This window comes from Oreochromis niloticus, linkage group LG3 (genome assembly GCF_001858045.2).
Source record: "Oreochromis niloticus isolate F11D_XX linkage group LG3, O_niloticus_UMD_NMBU, whole genome shotgun sequence".
Lineage (NCBI taxonomy): Eukaryota > Metazoa > Chordata > Actinopteri > Cichliformes > Cichlidae > Oreochromis > Oreochromis niloticus.
This window is the reverse complement of record NC_031967.2, coordinates 52925342-52949405: the sequence shown is the minus strand read 5'-3', so window position 1 is coordinate 52949405 and position 24064 is coordinate 52925342. Positions and strand designations below refer to the sequence as shown.

The window sequence follows — 24064 nt, the reverse complement described above, 5'->3', positions numbered from 1 at the left end:
CCCATGACTGCACACCATCACACAGCTCCAGCCTATTCATCAAATTTGCAGATGACACAACTGTGGTATGTCATATCAGCAACAATGATGGTTTCTACTACAGGAGTGAAGTTAACCATGTGGCCGAGTGGTGCAGCAACAACAACCAACCCCTGAATGTGGAAAAGACGGAAGAGATCATCATAGATTTCAGGAGAATTCACACCCTGCACATCCCACTAACCATCAACGGTGCTGCTGTGGAGAGGGTAAGAAGCAACCATGTTCCTGGGTGTGCACATCTCAGAAGATCTCTCCTGGTCAAAAAACATTGTATCACTGGTCAGTAAAGCCCAGAAGTGACTCTACATCCTCTGCAAACTGAGGAGAGCAAGAGCCTCAACCCCCATTATGAGCACCTTCTACAGAGGCACCGTTGAGAGTATCCTCAGCAGCTGCATCACTGTGTGGTATCACATATGGAAAAGATATATATAAATCTTATAAAGTTTGTATCTGTCTTGTGTGAAACTTGTATGAAAAGCATACAAGAGTGAAAACAAATATAAGATCCCTTGGAAAATTATGAAACTTGTATGTTTTGGATACTTACTAAAACAATATATGAAAGTAGCCAATGCCTAAGTAGCATCCTCTGTAGATGAAGAAGCTAACATAATACTTTTTACTTTTTTGCAGGTATCTCTATCTGTATATGTCTATATGTATATGTAATATATATCTATCTGTATCTAGCGACAAATTGCACGATCCAACACCAACTAATCGTTCATACTGACTGTGGGTCTTATGAGCCAGGCTGTGACAATGTAAGACTTGTGTGGGATTCAGACCTGGGACCTCTCACGACCTGTCACACGTGGCTATGACAAAAACAGATGGAGAATAAGTGCAGGGGGGTATCACAGCTAAAACCAAATGAGCTGTAGGTGCACGAACGAGAGGAACAGTTTAAAGAGTTTCACAAAATATCATTTTAATAGCAAAAGCACCAAAAGGAAAAAGTCAATTTCAACACTTTTACACTCTGTCAGTATCTGTGAGTGAGCAGCAGCAACAACCTTAATGTTTCTGAATTCAGTCAGAAACATCAACAACAGGACGCCAGGTAGTTCAAACTGATGATCGCGAAGGAGGCAGAGCAAGCAGAGTTGGCAAAAGTTCAGACATTCTGTCCTTAAGTACAAATACAAACACTACTGTAAAAAAATACTCCAGTAAAAGTTGAAGTACTGATTCAAGTTCCTCACTCAAGTATAAGTAGAAAAGTGCAGGCTCTGAGATGTACTCAAAGTAAGAAAGTAGAAATTAGCTCTATTTTCAGTCATTGTAGACGGTGACTTTGCCTGCAAACAGTAAAATGTGCACAGTCAGAGGTTAAAGTGGGTTCAGCAGGTGGAGAAACTCTAAAATTGGTTGTAGTGACTGAGTGTGGGGCATAAAATCATAAGTCAATATAATTTCTATTGAGAGCTCCAGTAGATTTTCTTGGGAACATTTGCTGTTTATCTACATAAAAATATCCAGAGATGAACATCAGAGTCCTTTTATTCAGATGAGCTTCACAACAGAGGTGGAGAGGACAACGTTAGTGAGACCTAAAGAGAAGCAACAGAGCTCTGATTCAGAAGTGATACTCTGTGGTGACATCAGAGATGACATCATAATGCTCATCGTCCAGTCCCTGATCAGGATGAGTGGGCAGGATCGGGACACGGAAGATTTTTCCTGTAAAAATGTATGAAGTGTTTCAGCCATTAATTTATAGAGATTTCAGCATATTGATTAATCAATGAATGATTCAGTGTTACCTTTGGCTCTCTTTCGATACAAAGACACCATGAGGAGAGTGGAGATGACGTATGGACAGAACATCACCAGGTGGAAGAGCAGTCTAATCACAAAGTGGAGTAAGGACGAGTCAGGGGGCGTGGTTATATGTTTTTCTGCAGAGAAAATGTGTGGGTATTTCAACCACATGTGAATATATAATGAAAAAAGAGGTGACGTAAGAGTGAAGCTCCTCACCTGTGACAGTGATCCAGCTGGATGGAGACTCTCCATGACCGCTGATGTCACACTTGTAGAGGCCTTCATCAGACCTGGAAACATGCTGGATGGTCATGTGACCTGTAGGCTGCTTCCTGATGAGGGAGCCATCTTTATAGAAAGCAGCTGGGAGGTTGGAGGGAGTGGTCTTTGTTTTACAGAGCAGAGTGACGTCATCTCCCTCCATCACAGGGAGGACAGGACTCTGCAGGATCACTGATCCACCTCAACACAGAGACAAACTACAGCATTTCATCCATTTACACACAGCTTCATCAACACTAACTCCACACACTCAGCTTACCAGTGACTGTCAGGTTAACCATGTTACTGATGGGACCCTCTCTGGACTCACACCAGTAAACTCCACTGTCCCATGAGTAGATGTAGTTTATGTCACAGGAAGAACCAGCTGATGTTCCCCACACATGTCCACACTGAGTCCTCTGTTGTTTGCTTGTGTTTCTCCTCAGAGTCCATCCAGCAGAGCTGTCGTCCTCCTCACAGCTCAGAGACACAAAGTCTCCTTCAAAAAGCTGAGAGCTGCTGGGACTCACAGTCAGACGAGCTGTGAGGGACAGGAGATGATATATAATATATTATAGCCATTTTTCAATAATTCTGACACTATGTTGAACAGCTCCTTCGAATCGATGGTTTCTGTGGAAGCACATACACTTGGATGAATAAATTAGCGTAAGAGGATAATATCTCATTCATTGTTATTTTTGCTGTGAAGATCAATATACGTTCGTCATTCTCAGAATCAGAATCAGAATCAGAATACTTTATTAATCCCGAAGGAAATTAGGGTTACAGCAGGCAGCACGCTAATGGCGCATGCGCACTTAGAAAGGAACCTTCTGACCAACTTTACACAAACATCACATTGGGGAGACATGTCAGAGAGGTAGGCCGATAGGAAAAAAACAACGAAAATACATAACATGAGGTGAGAGGAGGAGGAAAAAAAACTCCACTCAGACTGAGCTCCTAGTGGGAGAACAGTTTGATAACAGAAAAAAACACCTCAGCACAAAAGCACATGACTATCAATACACCATAGAAACACAAGACAAGCAACAGGGGCGGGTAAAGGGTAAGAGAGAGCCGGTGTAGACAGCGCATCCGGTCCTGCAGCATGTCTGCGCTGGTCCAGTCGACCACCATCTTCCCCGGTAGGGCACAAGCATCGAAGGCGTTTGGAAAAGGAGGGGGGATCAGTGTGTGCATATCAGTGTGTGTGTGTGTGTCCAGAGTTCAGCTGAGACAGTGTTTTTCGCCCTGCCAGGCTAAGTAAACAGTCTTCCAGCCAACCCAGGTGGCCTTGCATAGAATGGGAGGAACAGTCTAAACACAGTCGTTATCAGGGAGTTGTTGTTCGGCTCCAGCCTCGAGCCCACAGCTGGCGCCGACGGGGTAGCCGCATGAAGTGATGGTGGTTTTTCTTTTTTGCAAACAACTCATGAGAATTTCAAAGTTGTTCTTAACACTCCGACACCGACACAGGTCTCTCCATTTCCCATTGGAGAGCCGCGAGCTTTTCCATGATGTTATCAAGCTTGCGCTCTGTGGTGTTGTCATTCTTGTGCCCAAAGAGCCGATTCTGAGACCTCACGACCGTAGTGAGCTGTTCCAAGATGTTATCCAACTTTCGCTCAGAGGTGTTATCCTGAGTGAACTTTTCCTTGATGTAATCCAATATACGCTCAGAGGTGTTATGCTGAGTATTCACGGCAGCCGTAAGCTTCTCCAAGATCTTAACCATGCTGCACTCAGTGAGCCCATTCTGAAAAGTCGCACCTCGTCCCCTCGTTTCAATCCCAGCGGGCAGCCTTGGGGGGTTTTGAACAGCCGGTTCCGCTTTCTTAATTCTCCGATAAGCCAGGGCCAGGCCAGCTCCGATCAGCAAGAACCCTGTTATCATGGTTCCGAATAGGTAGATATCTTCAGCGTCCTCGATCGAGAGTCCAGCAAGGCACACGACCCTCCATGTCTGCCACCCGTCCATCGTGTATCCGGCAGGGAAAGTCCCTCCAGGGCACTCGGGCTCACCCGAGCCCAGACTTCTCGTTGAGAAGAGCGTGTCAATTGCATTCAGAGACCAGTTGATCAAATCCATAATTCTCTTTAGGTTTTAGAAACAGACTGTGAGAGAGTGTTCCAGGGAAAGTGAAGAAAAACACAAGACAAGGACATAAGAGGCTAAGCAGGGAAGATAAGGGCAGGAGAGGAAAAAAGTGCGACTGCCTTCGCTGAGAGCCAAAAGTACTTAAACACTGAGATCAAAAGTGTTCAATAGAAATTGCTTTAATCAAACATTTACTTACATATAGAGGGACAGAAAGAGACTCTTGGATGAGCTCCAAAGAGTTACAGCAGAGAGACATCGGCTCTGTGCTGTGATTGTATTAAATTATATCAGAAAATCAGACAGAACAATTTCCAGCTCTAACTTTTATCTGTTTTCGTTTTTCCTTTTCCCACTAACAGATAATATCTCAAAAACCGAGAGAGTCATGCAGATTTATTTAACCAAAACTTCAAACTCAGACTAAATGAAACATAATGCCTATGTCATCTATCCACAGCAGTATACATCATCAATAAATCATTAGGAAAGTTTCTTCATTCTTTGCTGAAAAAGTTCTGTTTCTTCCAATTTAAAAAAGTTATTGATCCGTTTGAAATGGACTATTACAGTGTTGCAGAATTAGCCAGTGATAGCTTTTGTATAATGTGTCCTTTCTTGTCGAAAGAAAACTATTTTTATTTTAAAAAAATATTATTTTTCAAAATTAAGCATGAGAAAATTGATCGGCCCATTGCTTAAGTGTTTGGATTCTGGCACCTAGGCCCACGCACAAAGCCACAGTTGCTTCTAGCTTTCTTTGACAGTGTGTACAACAAACCCGATGACACTCAGTACCAGAAAGTTGAAAGGCCAAACAAAAACACCCTAATTTTGACACCAAAGATTGGGCAGGCAAATGATTCAGCCCCAAAACAGCTAAAAAAGTTTGTGGTTATTAAAATAAAAATGCCCATCTTTTCTAAGGACCTTGGAAAGAAAAGCGACTTCTTTAAGTTGCTTGAAGACACTTCACCTCTTATCTGAGAAGCTTCTTCAGTTCTAAGGTCAAAGGGTGGAGAGTCCCAGATTTAAGCTCTGTGGGTGTGTCCCGCGAGAGGGTCATGGACCCCCTAATGATCCTCTACCTAATCACACGAGCCAAGGTGTGAAAACAGGTGTAGGTCACAATCTGAATCTGTCATGATATGAAGAAGCTTCTTGGATGAGAGGTGAAACATCCAGACGCTTTTCTTTCCAAGCTCCTTAGACTACGATCACCTGGATGACTGAGAACCTTCACAGACATGCCCATCTTTTCTCACTATATTCATACATTTGTTTATTGTGTATTGTACTGGATTACTAAGCAACTGAAACAGCCTCACATATGTATTTGCTGAAGTACATTGTTTTTGTCAGCTTGTTTTCTTTAACAGTCTCAATGTTTTCTTTCCTTGTTGTACAGGGATTTCTCAGTTTGCACAAAGATGGGTTTCAGGTTGTTTCTACAGATCAGTATAATTTTAGCTAGCTGGTTTCAGTATTTCTCAAAGCCTATCTTTTACAACCCTTAACCTCCTAAAAATGGAAGATAATTTCTGCTGACCTTTGGTTTGTTTCATCTGCAGCATTTTTAGCATTCCTAGTCTAATTCTGATAATTTTCATAAATTCAAAAATTGTAGGAAAAAAAGTAGCCAGAAAAGCACAGGAGCAGTCGACTGTGCTAAACTGGCCAATTACAATAGTCGTGAGCTGCATTGACCCGACTTGTAGTCACAGTTCTCTGGAGGTGTCCATCGGGCTAGTTGGAAAGTTAAGACACTGAGGTTGAAAGAGACTTTCCGGTTACTTCACAGGTTGCAACACAGAATTCCCGCAGTAGTCTAAACAAGACATTAGAAACAAAACAAACAAATGGACAACTGTACCCTCATACACACAATAATAACGTGGACTAAACCACCACTCACAACCACTAGCACTTTATATAGCCTCTGTAGGAATTATCCACATATCTCACTGATCTAAACTGCACTACTGTAAATACTGTATACACAATCATTCTGTACAATAGTAGATAGTTATAATTCTACAACTGTTTACAACTGTTTATAACTTGCATAGCTCATATTTCATATTTCTGTATAGTTTCATATTTATATGATTTTCATAGCCTGTACATACTTATAGTACAGCAGATCTGTACAATCTACTGCACAATATAAAGCTACTTGAGGCAACTGTTGTTGTGATTTGGCGCTATTTAAATAAAATTGAATTCAATTGAATTCAATTAAATTGAAATTGAATATTCACAACATACCTTCATATCGTGTACATTGTAACATACCCATAACAGACCCATTTCTGTAGTATATCTACATATCTATATTATTGCTAATATATATTTTGTAATATATCTATATTATGGCTAAAGCACTTCTGGATGGATGCAAACTGCCAGTAGCGGTTTTAGATACGGGCGACACGGGCGGTTGCCCGGGGCGGCATCGTGATGGGGGCGGCATCACGGGCATCGGCAAAAAAAAAAAAAAAAAATGCTCGTACTCATACTGCCCCGACATCATGCCAGCGCATATTGGGAATGTCATAGGCACCGATCGGTTTTCTATCGCCCATTTGCTGGGAGTAAGGGCGCTCTCCGTTTGCGAGGTGCGCCTGCTGCTTGCGGCACAGGGAGGAGAGGGCGGGGCGGCGGGGGATTCTCTGGCTGGCTGGAGCAGCATCTAATAACCAACTCGCAAAATAAAACAAAATAAAAACAAACCAACAAACACGAAAACACCAGACATCATGATACAGACTTATAATTTGCACCGATGTTTTTTCGAAATTCTATACACGAAAAGTGAGCGCGAGAGCCCTCGGTGCGCCTGCTCGCTGCTGAAGTCAAAGTAAACTTTATTGTCATCTCCGCTACATACAGTCCAGTATATAGAGAGACGAGACGACGAGGCTCCAGTTACAGCAGTGCAAATAAACGAACAATAAATATAGTAGAGTAAGAAAATAAATATACACTTTAGGACTCGGGGTAAAGGGATCAATAACAATTTAAAATTTATAATTTACAGTTTGATGATTTAAAGTCTCACACATAACCCGTCGAAAGGGGGAGGGAGACCTGCTGCTTCCATATAGAGCACATTTCATTCATAATGTTGTAAATCCAAGCCCATTATGTATTCATGATTTGAATCCTGGGTTGTGTGAAATCCCAGAAATACACCCTAGACAAAGTGAATCTGTGAACTAAGGTGTAGGTCTGTTAGGTTATGTTGTGGTGATCCTCTGGTTGAGGGATGGGTGTTCATACTGGAGTGCAAAATTAAAACCAATGGAAGATGGACAAGAAAAGTTCAAAGCCATCAGGTGCTCAGTTTAGAAAAACGAGAAAAGAAGAGGAGAAGGAACGAACAAATGATCCAGGTAAACAGATGTGTCATTGGATAATGGCAGGTCATCCTGAAACAATCAGAATCAGAATACTTTATTAATCCCTAAGGAAATAATGTGGGTTACAGTTGCTCCAAGAAGAAATGGTAAAAATAGTAACAGTAACAGACTAAACTCCAAACAATGCATTAAGTTACAGATTTTAATATTAATTAGTCAGTGTCAATTGTTGATTTGTCCTGTTCTCATTGTATGACGAATTATGATGGCTGTTTGGTAGCTGTTTGCATACTATGCATACTCTCTCTCTCTTCATATGTGTGTGTGGACAACAGTTTTATGTTAATGTACAATCCTTAACATGTTTGTGTGTGTGTGTGTGTGTGTGTGTGTGTGTGTGTGTGTGTTTGGGGGGGGCGCCAGAGGGAGTGTTCGCCCAGGGCGCCAAACAGGCTAGGACCGCCACTGCAAACTGCATTTCATTGCCTTGTACATGTGACATGTGCAATGACAATAAAGTTGAATTCTATTCTATTCTAGTCTAGTCTAGTCTATGTGAGAGGGTTGGAAGCCTGGAACACTCCACCTTATTCTCCTCCATAAAAACTACATCTGCATCTGCTGGGTCCAAAATGGTCAGTTTAACTGAAAGCAAGCCGTTTATTTTGGCTGATGGTAGGAAGTACAAAAGGTAAAATATAAAGTACAAAATTATGAAGCAAAAATTATGAACTTATTGAAACCAAAAAAATACAATTAAAAACCGGAACCTGTGCTAAGGCTGGACATATTATAATTGGGAGTACAGACACTTTGACAAAGAGTATAAGCACAGAAAGGAAACTTGAGAGAATGAGACAACTAAACAACTGAAGTAAATCAAAGCATACAAGACAAAGGGAGGAACTGAAAGAGGAACAAAACAAATGCAACTATGAAATCAAATCATATTTTACACACTAACAGGAAAAATACATGTATGTGTAACTAGTAAGTCCAAAGAAAGTCCAAAAAGCTCAAAAAGGTAAATTGACCCAGTCTTTGACTTTTAACTGCTGGAAGGAGTGACTGGGGTTTAGGAAAATAATACAAACAACACAATTCAACGAAAAAGAGGTCTGTCTGCAGTTAGCTGCACCATGTTCTTGATTAATGTGTCCCACAGTCTCCTGGAAGAGCGAGTCAGGTTCACAGTGTGACAGAAGAAGGTTACTGACCTTGGTTTGTGGTGCAGCTCAGCAGTGAGATCAGAACTAAAGAGAAATTAAACTCAGGTTAGTTCAGAGTTTAACATTCAACAAGACAGCAGAGGCATGAAAAACACAGAGTGAACTTACAGAGCAGACACAGCAGAGACGTTTCCTCCATCCTGCTGCTCAATGACATCAGACCAGCTCTGAGATCAGTTCACAGTCACTTCAACTACAACCCTCTTCCTCTTTCTTTGACTGGCTGTCAGTGTTATAACTTCATCTCCACTGTATATCATGAGAAGAGTTTCTTTGTTTGACCAAAATAAACCAGAAACATAAAGTTTTAACTTTTAAACCAGAACATAAAGTAAAGACAACAGACTAACAGCAGAAACTGAAGGCAACATAACTACACATCTATCTCACGCATCTACAGTAAGTGAGATAGATGTGGTTTGGACAAGGCAACTTCTCCCTGCTTCAACCACTGATTTGTGGTCAGAAAGAGAGGAAATAAACTGTGTGCCTGCAAGGCATCAAGATGCTGCCTACTTCTTTCTGCCTTCACATTGGCACATTTTGAAAATCCTTGTTCCTTTAGTCATGATCCTACATGTTTTTACACATCTGAAAAGCACATCAGACACAAGGAGCTGTGTTAATATAACTGCAGTGAAAACACATGCAGAATCAGCCTTCATCTCCCTGTAATATTCAGAGAAAAAAAGTGTGTAGGTCTCTATATATATGAAATGCAAATGATCATAAATCAGTGATTTGAAGACTTATAAAGGACATCCTGCCCAAAGATCCGTCAGAGCTGATAGAAAACATGGATGTTGATCTCCTTTAACTCTGTTACTGAGTTGTAGAAATGTCAGGGGAACAAGTGCTGTAGGGAGCAGTTCAGAAGGGGAATGGTCTGAAGGTGAAAACAGTTCAGAAGGTCGACCAGCAGACGACCTTCTTGGAGTCGTCTGCTGGTTTGTTAGACCTCTGTGGAGGTCTAGTGACCATTGTCCTCGAAGGGAGGGTGAGTTTAGGTCTGGCATCACCTTACCCTGGTAGAGAAATGTTCACGCAGCTGCAGTGTCCAGTTTCCTCTTTGAAAGAGGGGATCACAAGGAAGTAGCTGGTAAGAAACATAGCAAAGGAGGTGAAGGGACATGAAGTGTAACAACAACAAAATCCTTTAGCCAAGTAAGGAGTCCATTAGTCCTGGGATCACTTCTTGGGCAAGTGCTCTGTCATACAATGTAAATTAAAAATCAAATACAGACTCGAAGGCAGACTGAATTAACAAAGTTAATCTTTATTGAGGATGAAGTTGCAACGATCCAACTAACTCCAAAGGTTACATTTTTAAAAAGCAGCGAACCAAAGTCCAGGTAGTTTCAGGGGAAAAGGTTCAGATGGAGTCACCACCTGGTAGTTATAACTCCAGTCAAACATCAGGAGTCTAATATCCTCATCAGAAAGGAGGTGAAAACAAGAATTACCAAAATAAGACAGGATGTAGAATAACATCTTCCTCTAAAACCTGATCTGAAAACAGTTGTAGGTTTCATTTAGAAATGAGTTGAATGCTTCCTACAATACAGTAGTTACAGAGCTGCAGTGGTAAACACACAAACAAGGAGAGTTAAGGTAGAATACAAAACAGAACATGAGAAGAATTAAAAAAAACAACATACCAAACACAAAACACAATAATATAAATAACTTAAATTTCAAGTTAAAACATGCTGGGGAAAAGACCCCGGCCCATTAACAGTCCAGCCATTTGATCACGCAGGACAGGGACAGAGGAAATATCAACATAAAACATGAACATTATCTATGTAACAGTTTTTAGGTTTTCCTCCAATATCAGATCTGAAAACATCTGTAGGTTTGATTCAGAAATAATCTGAATACTTTGTGAAAAATACCTTAGATACAAAGGTGCAGTAACACACACAGTACATCATGGAAATCCTCCTCTTAGAATGAATATTTGTTGTTTATCGAGATGAAAATATCCAGAGATGAACATCAGAGTCCATTTACTCCAATGACGTCAGAGGTGAAGAGGACAAAGTTAGTGAGACCCACAGAGACACAACAGAAGTTTGTTTCAGAAACGATGCTCTGTGGTGACATCAGTAATTACATCCTCATGTACATCATCTAATCCCTGCTCAGGATGAGTGTGCAGGTTCAAGATGGGAAGTTTGTTCCCTGCACATACAAAATATGAAAATGTATCAGATGTGAAACAATGAAGCGTTCAGAAAAAAATGAGTTCATCATCAGAATATTAAGTGAGGAAATTATTCAGTTCTACCTTTAGCTCTGTGTCGATATAAAGACACCATGAGGAGAGTGGAGATGAAGTATGGACAGAACACCACCAGGGTGAGGAACACTCTGATGCCAAGCTGGAGGGTGGAGGAGTGAGAGGGCAGTGTTGTGGAAGAGGGAAGAGCTGAGGTGGCAGGCAGCACTGTGGTTGTAGGTTTTTCTGCAGAGAGAGTCCCACCTGTTCAGGTGAATATGTGGATGAAATAAGAGGTGAAATCAGAGTGAAGCTCCTCACCTGTGACAGTGATCCAGCTGGATGGAGACTCTCCATGACCGCTGATGTCACACTTGTAGAGGCCTTCATCAGACCTGGAAACATGCTGGATGGTCATGTGACCTGTAGGCTGCTTCCTGATGAGGGAGCCATCTTTATAGAAAGCAGCTGGGAGGTTGGAGGGAGTGGTCTTTGTTTTACAGAGCAGAGTGAGATCATCTCCCTCCATCACAGGGAGGACAGGACTCTGCAGGATCACTGATCCACCTCAACACAGAGACAAACTACAGCATTTCATCCATTTACACACAGCTTCATCAACACTAACTCCACACACTCAGCTTACCAGTGACTGTCAGGTTAACCATGTTACTGATGGGACCCTCTCTGGACTCACACCAGTAAACCCCACTCTCCCATGTGTAGATGTAGCTGATGTTACAGAAAGAACCAGCTGATTTCCCCCAGTCAGCTCCACACTGAGTCCTCTGTTGTTTGCTTGTGTTTCTCCTCAGAGTCCATCCAGCAGAGCTGTCGTCCTCCTCACAGCTCAGAGACACAAAGTCTCCTTCAAAAAGCTGAGAGCTGCTGGGACTCACAGTCAGACGAGCTGTGAGAAATTTGTTATATAGATCAGGGCCCATATTACATTTCATACCTTAACCAGTGTGACAGAAGAAGGTTACTGACCTTGGTTTGTGGTGCAGCTCAGCAGTGAGATCAGAACTAAAGACAAATTAAACTCAGGTTAGTTCAGAGTTTCACATTCAACAAGACAGCAGAGGCATGAAAAACACAGAGTAAACTTACAGAGCAGACACAGCAGAGACGTTTCCTCCATCCTGCTGCTCAATGATATCAGACCAACACTGACATCCGTTCACAGTCACTTCAAGCAAAACCCTCCTCTTTCTCTTTGACTGGCTGTCAGTGTTGTGGTTTTCTCCAGAAATGCACTAAAGTGAACATCAGCACCTGTGTAATGCCTTCGCTGCCAGTCCAAACAAACCACAGGCATGTGTTATAGCTCTTTTTGACACATAAAGTAAAATACCTGACTATGTTTTTGAAAGGTTTGATTTGATCAATTGTGTTACAGATTGAAAGAAACAAGTTTTGTCTTCCTGTAGCTGACAGCAGGAAGTGACCTGGAGGTGGTTTTGTTCCTGTTGACTTCTCTCTGTTCCAACCACTAACATGTGGTCAGAAACTGTGGATGCACGACATCAAACTGCATCACGCTGTGTTTAAAGTTTTTAAAGGTAATTGGCAGAGGTGAGCTGCAGTTCGATCACTTTTGCTAGCTAACAGACTTTTTGTAAATCATTTAAATGTTTACTATACATGTTGTTACAGCTGTAATCTCACTGAAATCCAAATCCAGCTGAACACGTCATAGTTGACACTTCTCTTGGCTGTGTGTTTAGGATCATTGTGTCATTTAAATGTTTCATCTTCATCAGTCTGGTAGATGGCAACACTATACCAACCTCACTGCTGATTTAGTGTTTTCTGGATGATATGCAGTGCCTTTCAACCAAACATGGTGTGTGTTATGGAATCCAAAGAGTTCAGTTTTGGCCAGACTATATAATTCCAGTATTTCACAGGTTTCTCTAAATATTGTTCAGTGAACTTGGAACGTGCTTCAACAGGCTTTTGTTTCATCAGTGAAGTCTTGCATGGTGAGCATGCAGATGGGCTATGGTGGATGAGTGCATTATTTACTGTTTTCCTTGAAAAAATCACCATGAGATGTGTCTTGTGATAAAAATTGCTAGAAAGTTACCTTTTTATAGGCGATCAGTTGGGACAGAATCCGCTGACATTAATTTCCACTCAGTGGCAAATTACTAATTACTGATAGATTTCAGCTGGTGTCATGACTTTACACACCTTTTTCCACCTCTTTTTCTTCAGGTGTTCAAAAAGTTTTCCCTCTGTTATTTCTCATTATTACACTTCATTTATGGACATGTTTTTCTTTGCATGTGCAGATTGGATCGATACATATCTAAACACACACATACCATCACACCAGATAAGACCCCGGGTGCAGGCTGTGTAAAGATGCCTCTGAGGCAATCCAGCACATTACAACAGGCAAGATGCTAGCAGGCCATAACCTATGGAACGCCAGGACTGCCATAATGAATTACTTAAATACACCATTAAATAATTAATTAAATGTGGCAATAATTAATTAAAATTGGAATTAATTAATTAAATACATAGTTATGACACATGTAATTAATTAATTATTGACACATTTAATTAATTATTTATGTATTTCACATTTTAATTAATTATTGACACATTTAATTAATTAATTATTGACACATTTAATTAATTATTTATGTATTTCACATTTTAATTAATTATTGACACATTTAATTAATTATTTAATGATATATTTATTTATTTCATTTTGGCAGTCCTGGCGCCTGGCTCTCATCATGAATTAATTTTATCTGTCAGCCTCACCCATCAAACCCAGGGGGCGGGGTTAACGCTGCCCATGCAGCTTCTCTAACATTTGATTGGTTGCCGTGCAAAGTAAGTCAAAACAGGTCGATCCTAGATAATCGATTGCTTCTGTAGACTTGAGGCAGCCAGGTGTCCCAGAATGCATTTCAAATCACCGGCAGCAATTGTGGTAGTGTAGTTTTAAAATACCCGTTTTTCTGTCACCAACTACACTTTTAACAGTGTTTTAGCCGCGAATGTCGCGCCGTAATCTTCACATGTCTGGTCAGGTTGTCAACATAGAACATGTTTGCAAAAGTGCTCAGATGTTTTCACAGACTTCACTCGCTCTGCCTACAGTCAGCTGACAGAGTGCACCGAGGGGGTTACGTCAACGGGTTTGTTTACATATTCCACTCTCCGTGTTCCACATGTTGCATTCGCAGATTCTCATTTTCACCGAACGATCGTCTCTTTCCACCTGGTCTTGTGTGTCTGTGCTTCTGTAACATAAAGAACGAGCTGACATGTTTGTCACGACACCAGCGATCAGCTCAACAGACCGTCAGTTTACCTGCATGCGTCCTCCTCCTCACCTGTCAGCTGTTTAACACCTGCTGCTAATTCAAGAAACACACCCACGTTACCTGGTGATCGTCACAGTTTAACTGGGCAGTCGGTGCTCGCTATAACGCAATGTCAGCGCATTTTTCTGCACAAGATAAGTATAGTATTTTCCCGAGCGCAGAGCTGCTGGAGCATGTTTCCTTACAGAGCACTTTATAGGCGAAGCCACTTTATCGGCCGCTGATGTCCAATCACCGCACACAGCTTTGAAACCTCACCTGAGTTTTAGCTCTCAGTGGTTAAACGCTGGACTTAATTCACTCAGGTTTTGTCTGTCGGGTCATGTTTACTTCGCTGTTTTATTTACAACTGAGCAAATCGGTTTGGCTCAGGTTAAAGTTACGTTACAGTTTATTAAACTGCAGAGTTTTACAGACGTTTAATGGTTCACTAACACATGTGTTAGACTGAACTATTCGCTTTTCTTTATCTGGTGTGTTTTGGATTTAACAGTGAATTTTGAGATTAAACTGACTTTTAAAATGTTTTTATACAAAGAGGAAAGAGAAGGCGCATTTCCACCGAGAGGAGCAGAGTTTGCAACAGCATGTTCATCATGAAGACTGCAACCTGGACAGAAATATTATATCATCTGTTTTTTAATAGTTATTCAACTGTATTCTAAGCACCAGCTATCTGTTAGAATTTTTAGAGTTTACTTAACTAAAAATAAATGAGGTTAACATATAATTTGTGTGATTTCTCTCTCTCTCTCTCTTTTTCTTTTTCGGTCATGTTATGTTTAACTGTCAAAGGTTCGTTACAAACTATGAAACACATCGTGCAGACTTCTGGATGTTAGAAGAAAACTAATACTGCTCAAGAATGAGGCTAAAGGCAGGGAGGTGTCCTTTAAAACTAAACATGTTAGCAGGACCTCCCTATTTATGTCATAGTTTATGATATAGCACGTGTATTTCAGTAATAGCCTACTGATTTCAGTGCAGTGGTGAACAGTCACACAGCTCACATGGGCAGTATCTGTGATACTCCTTAACTATAATTTATCCAAGTTAACTTCAGTTAACCCTTCAGACAGTTCTTTTGCAATGAAAAACATAAACACCCATGCTGCGCAATGTTTACATTATAGCTGCTTATGCAGTAACCATGGTAACCACGGACTCTGAGCGGCTGGATCGACGAAAGTCAGACAACAATGTACATGTATGATCTTAAAACAGGACACAGCCACTATACATGCTGGCCTCATATCGAATGTGAACGCAGACTGAGTGTTGGACGTTTGCTTTATATAATCTTCCTCTCAAACATTTAAACAGCAGCGAGTCTGCAGCTGAGGGAACACAAACTCAAACTGTCGGAACAGGTTCGATCGTGGATTCATTTGGTAATTTATTAAATGTATAACTGTTATTCTAATCTGCTGCTGAGTCTCTTACACTGATGAAAATGCAGATAACACAGATCACAAACACCTGTTCAACCAATCACTTTCTTTCCACTTTGATCTGCGACAAACTGACGGTTCATCTCTGTTACAGTGTTGCGTTAGACTGCTATATTTTTGTGTTCTTTATGGTGTAGATTTTCACGTCTCTGGAATAGTTGGCAGTATTAAGGATGCTTTTCTGTAAAATCATATTGATATGACCCGTGACATATTCGTAGATGACAGTTAGATAGTCAGCTGGGAAACTCTGGGTTAATGAAGATATCGTGGATATGCTGATCTTGCTCCGTGGTATACCAACCCATGATTAATATTCACGATAAAAATATTAGCCGAACATCATGAAGTCTGTATGTTTCATAGTGTCGAACAACTTTTGTACAGTTAAAGCCAGCAGTTACTACATGACGGAAACACCAACGTTATCTCTCTTCTGCGATTATACGCAGGTCACGCAGATTACTGAACAAAAACCCAAAGATCAGCTGTTAATCGAATTTATTTGCTCTCTCTCCTCTTTAAACATGTTTTTAATGTTAGTTATAATTCAGAATTGGCGACTGAAACACGTAGGACACATACGAACATCAGGAAATAAAACCCCGATAAATAAAACCTCAGTAAAAGAAGTCAGTGTCAGCGGGGATTATTACAGCTGTGTACCGGGGCCTGCGCTTTGTCGGCGGTAACAACAGCTCGATTGCTTGCGAGGCGAGCGGGTCTATCCCACGCTTTGCCGTGAGACTGGGCAGACATCTCCGAAATCATCGAAGCACTTTTGCAAAGAGGCTGTAACTTGACAAACCGACCACACATATGAAGATTAAACCACTGCATTCTCGGCTAAAAAAATATTAAAACGGTATTTGGTGACACACAAACAGGGTTTTTCAAAGTTCAGTTCTGTTAGTTTCCACATGCCGTTGTGTGCTAAAAACAATGGCCACCAGGCCAAAGCAATGGTTTTGAGTCGATCAGCGTTAACCCCGCCCCCTGAGTTTGATGGGTGAGGCTGACAGATAAAATTAATTCATGATGAGAGCCAGGCGCCAGGACTGCCAAAATGAAATAAATAAATATATCATTAAATAATTAATTAAATGTGTCAATAATTAATTAAAATGTGAAATACATAAATCATTAATTAAATGTGTCAATAATTAATTAATTAAATGTGTCAATAATTAATTAAAATGTGAAATACATAAATAATTAATTAAATGTGTCAATAATTAATTAATTACATGTGTCATAACTATGTATTTAATTAATTAATTCCAATTTTAATTAATTATTGCCACATTTAATTAATTATTTAATGGTGTATTTAAGTAATTCATTATGGCAGTCCTGGCGTTCCATAATAACCAGCGTTTAAACCATTAAATAGAAATTTAATGGTTTTGCCTAACTACTCTTCCTCTCATTTTCTGGATATAGTCGTTTATTTATTCCCTCAGTTGTGATTTCCTGTTTTATTTTTGTAGTCATTTTCTGAGCTTTGTTTGCTTCCTGTTTGAACAGATATTTCCTGTGTGTTTTACTTTTTTTTATTTATTGTTTTTCTTTTGTTAAGTAGTGATTGATTGTAGACTGCTAACAAGTGGAAACGTGTTTAGTTTATAGTACAATGATTAAATAAAAGATAAAAGTCAGTTAGTCTACCTAGTTGCAGCCGCTAGTTCACCTGGAAGATTCCAGAACATTCTAGAAAGGTAAGGAGGCTACGTAAGCTCCCGTCACGGGATCACTGTGTTCATTTCTGAGTAGCGTTCACACCGTGCACGTCGGCGCCCGCCAGCTCGTGAGTAACGGAAACGATTGACCGGTCCTTAATCGAGCGACAACTCATCTCCGCTACATACCGGATTATTTGCCGTCTAAATAATCTGGATGTTGTAAACGCCTAATTATAAAATTGGTCTACGACGTATCGGTTCAGTTTCCTGTCGCGGTGTAAAAACAGTAAGTGAACGGAAACTTTTACTCCAAGTTTAAGTTGACTGTGTTCAATTAATGTTATTCTGACGATCGGTTTTCCCCTACTGTCTGCAGTTTTTTAGTTAAGCAGCAATGGGTTCGTGCTCGCTGACTACCTGGATTTCGCTATTCGTTGTCGTCGTCGTTCCCTCGGCTGTCGTGTCCGGTGAGATTTCGCTGTGATGTTAAAATAAGCTTCATTAACCGAAATCAATGAATCCCGTAAAAATCTGTTCATGTCTGCTCTGAAAACATCGGTGTCTTGTGTTGGTTAAAAGTGGCCCAGAAATCAAATTTGTGCCGGTACGTCAATACGGCGCTCTGGTAGCAGCGATTTATTAAATGATGCGTCATTGCGGCCGCCATATTGTTTACAGGCAAAGGTAGTTAATGAGGTTAGTACATGAATAAAAATCGTCCTAATTTGGTGAATGATAACCCAAACTCGTTACAAATGGTGGTAGTGTATGATACAGAACATGGTTGCACCTGTCTCTACCTGAAGCCCATTTATAAAATAGATTTTACTCATTTCAACAAACAGTTCTTTCTCCTTTCTTTTGAAGTTAATTTCTATTCTCCGGTTGTTAAGTGATTACGTGTGAACCCTGCTTTGGGGAATACTCTGCGTTTATTAAGGCTGTTGTGTTTTTAACATGTTTTAATGCTTTGGTATCTTGTTCTGTTTAATCTCAACAACCCCCTGTTTAAAAGGAAAAAAAAGTTAGTGATCTTGTGATCACTGTTGGCATCTCTGTTTTTATTACCACTATTCATCAGCAGCACGTTGTAAAGCTCAGTTTTTAAAACCTTGCCATGTATCTACGGCCCAGCCCACGCAGCAGTAAATTAATGACTATCCTTGTATTGTGGATGGATTATCGTTTGAAGCTTCTGAATGTCCTCCGACAAAGTCGAGTCACTCCCCAGTCATCCCAAATAGAGCAAGGACCCGATTTACCTGCACACTAAAGTACACAAAGCACAACATGTGGTCATTTATATTGTTTAAAACTGATGCTATAATTAGGTATTTTGTAATACATTTTTAATTCATTTTAAGTTGTTCATCCTACTTTATTTTTTTGTATTGAGTGGGTTTCTTTTCTTTTTTTAAACAGTGATATGGAGGGTATTTTAAAGTTCAGACTGGTACAGTTACAATAGAAAGGCATCACTTATTGGCAGCGGTCGCATAGCTGCCCTAACTGTCAAATACATTCGACTCCTCATCAAGTAGGTAGTGATTGGTGATTAATTAGTGTGTGAGCTGTGTTCTACATATCCAATGGCCTGGGGTGAGTAAAAGAAGTTTGGGTTAGTAATGTGTTTACAGCTGACTCATTCCCCTGTAAAGAAATGGACACTCACTTTTGGGCCTTTTCACATTAAATTCCTAACAAAGAGTCTTCATTAACCCCCCTTGTGGATACTTTTTAAAGGTAAAGAAAGACGGGAGGCAGCGCTCACGATGACCAGAAGGGACAGGATTAGAAATGAGTACATCATAGTGAAGGGGGACATATAGAGCACCTACTGTGGCGTGAAGATAATGAGGACAGGGTAAGATGGATGCAGGTTATCCACTGGTTATCTAGAATTGGCCAATGGTATGCTGCAGCAGTTTACCACTATTATCAGATGGTCAGCCAGTACTCTCTTATAGCCCTTTTTCTACTGGTACCTACTCTGATCGGCTCCGTTTTTAGGGTTTTCCATTAGTGTGGTAGCACCGGGGACCAGGTTCTTTCTCAGTACCTACTCCGCCAGAGGTCCAAGCGATCTGAAAATGTGAAATCAACAGACTACATGACACCAATTGGTTAGTCAGTGGCATCACTCGATGAGTCATGAGCGTTTCCCTCATAAAAATCAACACTGATATTTTTGAAACCTGGCAGTGAGGGAAATGGCGACACAAAAAAAACAACTCTATGGTCCCAGAGTCTGATAAAAAGCCACTGATAGAGGAGCAGGTATACCATCGCCTCGACATCCTCCTTGTGACGTTCTTGTTGCATACAAATGATGTCATGGGACTTTCAGCCGCATGGCTATAGTGATCCCATGTGCATTAGGTGTTATTTGAATTTGCAAAGAAAAGCGTCTGGACTTCTTTGAGTTGCTTGAAGACGTTTCACCTCTCATCCGAGAAGCTTCTTCAGTTCCAAGGTCAAATGGCCGAGAGTCCCAGATTTAAACCCAGTGGGAGTATCCCCCCAAAGAGGGACAAAGGACCCCCTGGTGATCCTCTAATCACATGCGACAAGGTGTGAAAGCGGGTGTGGTACCTAATCAGCCAGGGTTTCGGGTGAGCTCATTGTGAAACCTGGCCCCACCCTATCATGTGATTTCCTGAGGTCAGATGGCCCAGGATGTGAGTGGGCGTTAAGGCGTCTGGGGAGGGAACTCAAAACTGGATTATAGATGGCAGACGGTTGGTGTCGTAAACCACCGCCTCTGTTCAAAGATGGTCGCTCACAGTGGACATAGATGGCCTCTTTCACTCCTCTTTCAAACCATCTGTCCTCTCTGTCCAATATGTGAACATTGGCATCCTCGAAAGAGTGACCTTTATCCTTAAGTGACCTCAGGAAATTTTTGTGTCACAGGTCTACGTGTTTAATACAGGGACTTCCATAGTCTTTTCAACAGCACTGCGGACCGCGGGGGAGGGCGGGCAGTGTTTTGGAAATGACAGTCTTCATTACAAAGCTTTCTTCGTTATGAATTAGTATACATGTTTTTATTGAACATTTGAGGAACTAGCAAAAAAAGCAGAAACTCTTGTAGAGGACATAAAGTCCGAGATAGAAACGACAAGGAGCAGGTGCATCTAGTACAGGTAGAGCTGCTGCAAAAAACCACAGAGCTCAGCAGCCAGCGGAACAAATTCTGGATCCTTTGCTTTTAGTTAGCATTAGCAGCACATCCTGCGTCCGATGTGATGTTAACATAGAAGAGCCACCTCCACAGGACAAGACTCAGCAGTCCACCTGCATCTTAAGGATAAAGGTCACTCTTTCGAGGATGCCAATGTTCACATATTGGACAGAGAGGACAGATGGTTTGAAAGAGGAGTGAAAGAGGCCATCTATGTCCACTGTGAGCGACCATCTTTGAACAGAGGCGGTGGTTTACGACACCAACCGTCTGCCATCTATAATCCAGTTTTGAGTTCCCTCCCCAGACGCCTTAACGCCCACTCACATCCTGGGCCATCTGACCTCAGGAAATCACATGATAGGGTGGGGCCAGGTTTCACAATGAGCTCACCCGAAACCCTGGCTGATTAGGTACCACACCCGCTTTCACACCTTGTCGCATGTGATTAGAGGATCACCAGGGGGTCCTTTGTCCCTCTTTGGGGGGATACTCCCACTGGGTTTAAATCTGGGACTCTCGGCCATTTGACCTTAGAACTGAAGAAGCTTCTCGGATGAGAGGTGAAACGTCTTCAAGCAACTCAAAGAAGTCCAGACGCTTTTCTTTGCAAACTCCTTTGACTACGATGACCTGGATGACTGAGAACCTTCACAGACGTGTTATTTGAATGTAATAGAAAACAACTCAAGTTGCACTGACCTGAGTAGGTACTACTAATGGAAAAGAGCTGTCAGAGGGTGAGCCATATTTACTACCACTCTTTTAAGAGTTTGTATGCTCTACATGTATGGAAATCTCACAGCAGAGGGCAGCAAATGATCTGTTTCACACTGCATGTTAGTCATTCATCTGCTCAAATACTTCCATAAAGATTTGGGACCACTTAGTTCCAAAATAATGTTGTTAAAGTTACTTTTGCAACAGGTTGTTTGCTGTGAATAAAGCATATACTTGTTTAAACAAAGCAAATAGATAGTCAGATGGTGTTATGATGAAAAGTGTCTATGTGATTGTTTCTTCTTTTTTTCCCCCTATCTCAGAACTATCAGCTGCTCTTGACTGGTCTGCTGCTGGTTTCAGACAATCAGTTGTTCTCCTGTGGTCAAATGCTGCTTGCCTGGACTGCATGGTTATGCTCTAAATCACAGGTGTCAAACCAGGCCTCAAGTGCCGCTGTCCTGCTTGTTTTCCAACTAACCTGCCATTGTAGCTTCTTATTGGCAAAGCACACCTGATCCAGGTAATCAACGGCAGGTAGGGCAGGGATACAGTGGCTTGCAAAAGTATTCGGCCCCCTTGAACTTTTCCCACATTTTGTCACATTACAGCCACAAACATGAATCAATTTTATTGGAATTCCAGGTGAAAGACCAATACAAAGTGGTGTACACGTGAGAAGTGGAACGAAAATCATACATGATTCCAAACATTTTTTACAAATAAATAACTGCAAAGTGGGGTGTGCGTAATTATTCAGCCCCCTGAGTCAATACTTTGTAGAACCACCTTTTGCTGCAGTTACAGCTGCCAGTCTTTTAGGGTATGTCTCTACCAGCTTTGCACATCTACAGACTGAAATCCTTGCCCATTCTTCTTTGCAAAACAGCTCCAGCTCAGTCAGATTAGATGGACAGCGTTTGTGAACAGCAGGTTTCAGATCTTGCCACAGATTCTGGATTGGATTTAGATCTGGACTTTGACTGGGCCATTCTAACACATGGATATGTTTTGTTTTAAACCATTCCATTGTTGCCCTGGCTTTATGTTTAGGGTGGTTGTCCTGCTGGAAGGTGAACCTCGGCCCCAGTCTCAAGTCTTTTGCAGACTCCAAGAGGTTTTCTTCCAAGATTGCCCTGTATTTGGCTCCATCCATCTTCCCATCAACTCTGACCAGCTTCCCTGTCCCTGCTGAAGAGAAGCACCCCCAGAGCATGATGCTGCCACCATCATATTTGACAGTGGGGATGGTGTGTTCAGAGTGATGTGCAGTGTTAGTTTTCCGCCACACATAGCGTTTTGCATTTTGGCCAAAAAGTTCCATTTTGGTCTCATCTGACCAGAGCACCTTCTTCCACATGTTTGCTGTGTCCCCCCCATGGCTTGTGGCAAACTGCAAACGGGACTTCTTATGGTTTTCTGTTAACAATGGCTTTCTTCTTGCCACTCTTCCATAAAGGCCAACTTTGTGCAGTGCACGACTAATAGTTGTCCTATGGACAGATTCCCCCACCTGAGCTGCAGATCTCTGCAGCTCGTCCAGAGTCACCATGGGCCTCTTGGCTGCATTTCTGATCAGCGCTCTCCTTGTTCGGCCTGTGAGTTTAGGTGGACGGCCTTGTCTTGGTAGGTTTACAGTTGTGCCATACTCCTTCCATTTCTGAATGATCGCTTGAACAGTGCTCCGTGGGATGTTCAAGGCTTGGGAAATCTTTTTGTAGCCTAAGCCTGCTTTAAATTTCTCATTAACTTTATCCCTGACCTGTCTGGTGTGTTCTTTGGACTTCATGGTGTTGTTGCTCCCAATATTCTCTGAGACAACCTCTGAGGCCGTCACAGGGCAGTTGTGGAGCTGTTTTGCAAAGAAGAATGGGCAAGGATTTCAGTCTGTAGATGTGCAAAGCTGGTAGAGACATACCCTAAAAGACTGGCAGCTGTAATTGCAGCAAAAGGTGGTTCTACAAAGTATTGACTCAGGGGGCTGAATAATTACGCACACCCCACTTTGCAGTTATTTATTTGTAAAAAATGTTTGGAATCATGTATGATTTTCGTTCCACTTCTCACGTGTACACCACTTTGTATTGGTCTTTCACGTGGAATTCCAATAAAATTGATTCATGTTTGTGGCTGTAATGTGACAAAATGTGGAAAAGTTCAAGGGGGCCGAATACTTTTGCAAGCCACTGTATCTTAAAAACAAGCAGGATGCTGGCTTTCAAGGACTGGAGATAGACCACCCCTGCTCTAAGATGATATTCAGGAAAAAATATATTAAAAAAAAAATTCAGACAGCTTCGAAAAGTTCTTTATCGGTTTCAATTGTGCCTCTTTTAACCTTGATTTTTAAGTTGCGTTACCTGTTTGTGCATGTACTAATTTGACAGCAGTGACCTACTGTGGGAACAGTAGGTCACTACATTTGTCTGTGTAAAATGTCACCAAGGTTATAAATGTCCTTAAGCAGAGTGACCTGGGCAATAGGTCAACAGAAGTTGTAACAAGTAAACAAACCGACAATTGGGCCAATTTCATCTGAATGAACACAATGTCAAGGTGTGTGTGTGTGTGTGTGTGTGTGTGTAGAGCTATAGATTATGGTTGAAATGGGTACAATTCCAACTGATATGAAGGACTTTGGAAAATTGTACGTACGTGTGAAGTAGAATACCATCTTTGAGC

At 41.4% G+C, this 24064-nt stretch overlaps 2 protein-coding genes and 2 long non-coding RNA genes across 9 annotated transcripts in view; 1 reads left to right on the top strand and 3 right to left on the bottom strand.

Moving 5' to 3' along the window:
* Positions 1 to 1035: 1035 nt before the first annotated feature.
* LOC106098957 (uncharacterized) lies at positions 1036 to 2089 on the bottom strand. Its single transcript, XR_001225281.3, has 3 exons — positions 2029 to 2089; positions 1812 to 1946; positions 1036 to 1728 (listed from the first exon to the last, which is right to left on the bottom strand). It is a non-coding gene; the product is annotated as an uncharacterized LOC106098957 (long non-coding RNA).
* A 7937-nt stretch (positions 2090 to 10026) lies between these two features.
* Positions 10027 to 11906, bottom strand: LOC106098951 (Fc receptor-like protein 5; the record flags this gene model as incomplete). Its single annotated transcript, XM_025905157.1, has 4 exons — positions 10027 to 10955; positions 11062 to 11256; positions 11314 to 11559; positions 11639 to 11906. Coding segments are annotated over 4 exons (813 nt in total), but the record flags the coding sequence as incomplete, so codon positions are not given.
* Positions 11907 to 11922: 16 nt separating this feature from the next.
* On the bottom strand, positions 11923 to 17999 carry LOC106098958 (uncharacterized). 2 transcript variants are annotated; one of them, XR_003219400.1, is made up of 3 exons: positions 17896 to 17999; positions 12103 to 12283; positions 11923 to 12018 (listed from the first exon to the last, which is right to left on the bottom strand). It is a non-coding gene; the product is annotated as an uncharacterized LOC106098958 (long non-coding RNA). The 2 variants fall into 2 exon arrangements; XR_001225282.3 differs by lacking the exon at positions 17896 to 17999 and adding an exon at positions 13323 to 13407.
* Positions 17521 to 24064, top strand: part of LOC112846434 (uncharacterized) — a 15982-nt gene continuing 9438 nt past the window's right edge. The window contains exons 1-3 of one of the 5 annotated variants that reach the window (XR_003219387.1): positions 17526 to 17764; positions 17855 to 17945; positions 19222 to 19651. Coding sequence is in view for 1 of the 5 variants with exons in the window: in XM_025905952.1 (XP_025761737.1) it covers positions 17873 to 17945 (73 nt within the window). In the remaining 4 variants the exon portion in view is untranslated. Of the gene's footprint in view, positions 19652 to 21705; positions 21928 to 24064 lie in introns of those variants that run through there. The other 4 variants (XR_003219386.1, XR_003219385.1, XM_025905952.1 and 1 more) reach the window with 4 other exon arrangements.